Source organism: Oryctolagus cuniculus, chromosome 1, assembly GCF_964237555.1.
Source record: "Oryctolagus cuniculus chromosome 1, mOryCun1.1, whole genome shotgun sequence".
NCBI lineage: Eukaryota > Metazoa > Chordata > Mammalia > Lagomorpha > Leporidae > Oryctolagus > Oryctolagus cuniculus.
The window spans coordinates 15,787,541-15,790,558 of record NC_091432.1 but is presented as its reverse complement, the minus strand read 5'-3'; the positions used below and the strand labels follow the sequence as shown (position 1 = coordinate 15,790,558).

Below are 3,018 nucleotides of genomic sequence, written 5' to 3'. Positions count from 1 at the left end.
TGAAATGAAGTGTAATATTTCTATATATATATCTATGTTTTTAATCACTATATTAGCTGAATATTAAACTCTGCAAAGAATTTCTTACCAACTCTCTGGAGGAAGTGGAAGATTCTAATAGTTTACTTTCAGAATCAGATGTTGAAATCATTGATCTATATTCTGTTAGAACAACTTTCTACTCTTCCTATAAATATTATAATTTAGACATGACAGTGGGCAAAAGTTTATAATAATGCCTCTATTTCTCCATAGAAGGAACAATTGAACTCATGGGCCAACAGAATCTCACAATGCCGACTGAGTTCATTTTTCTGGGAGTTACAAGGCTGCCTGAGCTGCAGCTTCCCCTCTTTGGGATCCTTCTTCTCATCTACACAATCACTGTTCTGGGCAACCTGGGCATGATCGTTCTTACCAAGCTGGACTCTCACCTACACACTCCAATGTATTTTTTCATCAGACACCTGGCTTTCATTGATCTTGGTGATTCTACTGTTATTTATCCTAAGATGCTGGTGAATTTTGTTGTGGGCAGCAATACCATTTCCTATTACGGATGTGCTACACAGATGGCTTTCTTCATCATGTTCATTATCAGTGAACTTTTCATCTTATCAGCCATGGCCTATGACCGCTATGTGGCCATCTGTAACCCTCTGCTCTACAATGTTATCATGTCTCCAAGGCTTTGTCACCTGCTGGTGGGCATCCCGTATCTCTACAGTACCTTTCAAGCTCTGATGATTACAATTAAGATTTTTACATTGACCTTCTGTGGCTCTAATGTTATCAGTCATTTCTACTGTGATGATGTTCCTATGTTACTTATGCTGTGCTCTAATGCTGAAGAAATAGAATTGTTAATCATATACTTTTCGGCATTTAACTTGATCTCCTCCCTCCTGGTAGTCCTACTGTCTTATACACTGATTCTGTTAGCCATATGTCGAATGCATTCTGCACAGGGCAGGAAAAAGGCTTTCTCCACCTGTGGCTCGCATCTAACAGTGGTGGTGGTGTTCTACGGGTCTCTTCTCTTTATGTACCTGCAGCCCAAATCCACTCACTCCTTTGAAACGGATAAAATGGCTTCTGTGTTTTATACATTAGTGATTCCCATGCTAAACCCTCTGATTTATAGCTTACGGAACAAAGAAGTGGAAAATGCCTTCCATAGGGTCTTTAAGAATCAATGTCAGTTTTATATTTAATGTTTAAAATGAAATACAGTTTTAATAAACATAACATAGACAAGTGTCATAAGAAAGACACTTTCCCTTGACGTTACTTCTAAGAGCTACAGTGATTAAATCTACAGCAATGACATCTTTGTAACTGACAGAAAAATTGATTTTTCCCTTATATTTATCAAAATAAATCTTATATTTTACATTTCAATGAAATGTCTCTGACACAACATTTTTTACATATAATGTAACAGTTCTTTTCATTCTAAGAATCTTACATTCTTCCAATGGGAAACATATTAAACTCTACATCATCAAACTCTGTTTTGAGTTTCCTGTATTATTTGGTTTATTTTCATATAGTACTCATCTCAATTTTATTTTAACTGTATTTTCAGAAGCTAAAATAAGCGTGAACAAGGTAATTATCTTGCAGACAGTCCATAGTTGGATCATAAGTGTTTGTATTCTGTTTGCAAATCTCTTATTTGAAGAGTTTAATCCATGTAATGCAAATCAATTACAAATAATGGAGAAGATATTTCTGGCATATTGCTATTTATTTCCTATACATTGTATCTATCTATTTTTTAACCATTGGTCATCTTTTGCTTCAAAAACATGTTGAACTCCGAAGAGTGACGTCTATAGTGAATATTCACAAGGCTGTAAAAGGAATGATGAAGGCGTTTTAAGACTGACCACTCCTGGAGAGCATATGGGGCAAGAAGATTTTCAAGTTCTAAATAACCATAATGTAGAATCCTTGTTCAACACCTGTGCATCCAATAAAGACTTCAAAGGTAAAAGCTACTCTAGGTCCCTTTGGGAGCTGTAAAATGAACCTTAAATAAAGCTAACTGATCCTTGTTTAAAACATTAAAACACTATGTTAGGATAAAAATCAAAACAAAACATAGCACTCAAAAATTTTAAAAAATTAATAATGTTCAATTTCTGTTCACAATTGATCATAATGATAGGACTAAGAACCAAAGGGATCATATAAACAAGAATACTGTCTGCAAATACTAGCTGATAGAATAAAAAAGGGAGAGAACGATCCAACATGGGAAGTGAGATACACAGGAGACCCATAGAATGGCAGATGTCCTAAACAGCACTCTGGCCTCAGAATCAGCCCTTAAGGCATGCAGATCCGGCTGAAAAGCCCATGAGAGTATTTCAGGCATGGAAAGCCAAGACACTCTGGGGAAAAAAAAAACAAACAAACAAACAAAAAAACAAAACAAAACAAAACAAAACAAAAAACCTAAATGAAAGATCTCCGCGAGTGAGATCCCAGGGAAAGAACGGGTCATCAAAGAAGGAGGTACCTTTCTGTGAAGGGAGGAGAGAACTTCCACTTTGACCATGGCCTTGTCTAAAAATTATCAGAGTCAGTGAACTCAGGGGGCTTCCATAGCCTTGGCAGCTCATGACAAGAGCCTAGGGTGATTACTGATGCCATAAACAAGAGTGTCAATTTGTTAAGTCAACAACAGGAGTCACTGTGCACTTACTCCTCATGTAGGATCTCTGTCCTTAGTGTGCCTTACATTGAGATTTAATGCTATAACTAGTACTCAAACAGTATTTTGCACTTTATGTTTCTGTGTGGGAGCAAACTGTTGAAATCTTTACTTAATGCATGCTAAACTGATCTTCTGTATATAAAGAGAATTGAAAATGAATCTTGATGTGAATGGAAGGGGAGAGGGAGTGGGAAAGGGGAGGGTTGCGTGTGGGAGAGACATTATGGGGTGGAGCCATTGTAATCCATAAGCTGTACTTTGGAAATTTATATTCATTAAATAAAAGTTTAAAA

General features: G+C 36.4%; 1 protein-coding gene across 1 annotated transcript; it reads left to right on the top strand.

The window, feature by feature from the left end:
* The first annotated feature begins 272 nt into the window (after nucleotides 1–272).
* LOC100351222 (olfactory receptor 8K5-like) lies at nucleotides 273–1,214 on the top strand. The gene has a single exon (XM_002708943.2). It carries the CDS (start codon nucleotides 273–275, stop codon nucleotides 1,212–1,214), a length of 942 nt encoding a protein of 313 aa, XP_002708989.2.
* Nucleotides 1,215–3,018: the final 1,804 nt, after the last annotated feature.

Excerpts from the sequence above, each read along its gene's own strand:
- LOC100351222 (XM_002708943.2), top strand. The coding sequence starts at position 273 with ATGGGCCAACAGAATCTCACAATGCCGACTGAGTTCATTTTTCTGGGA.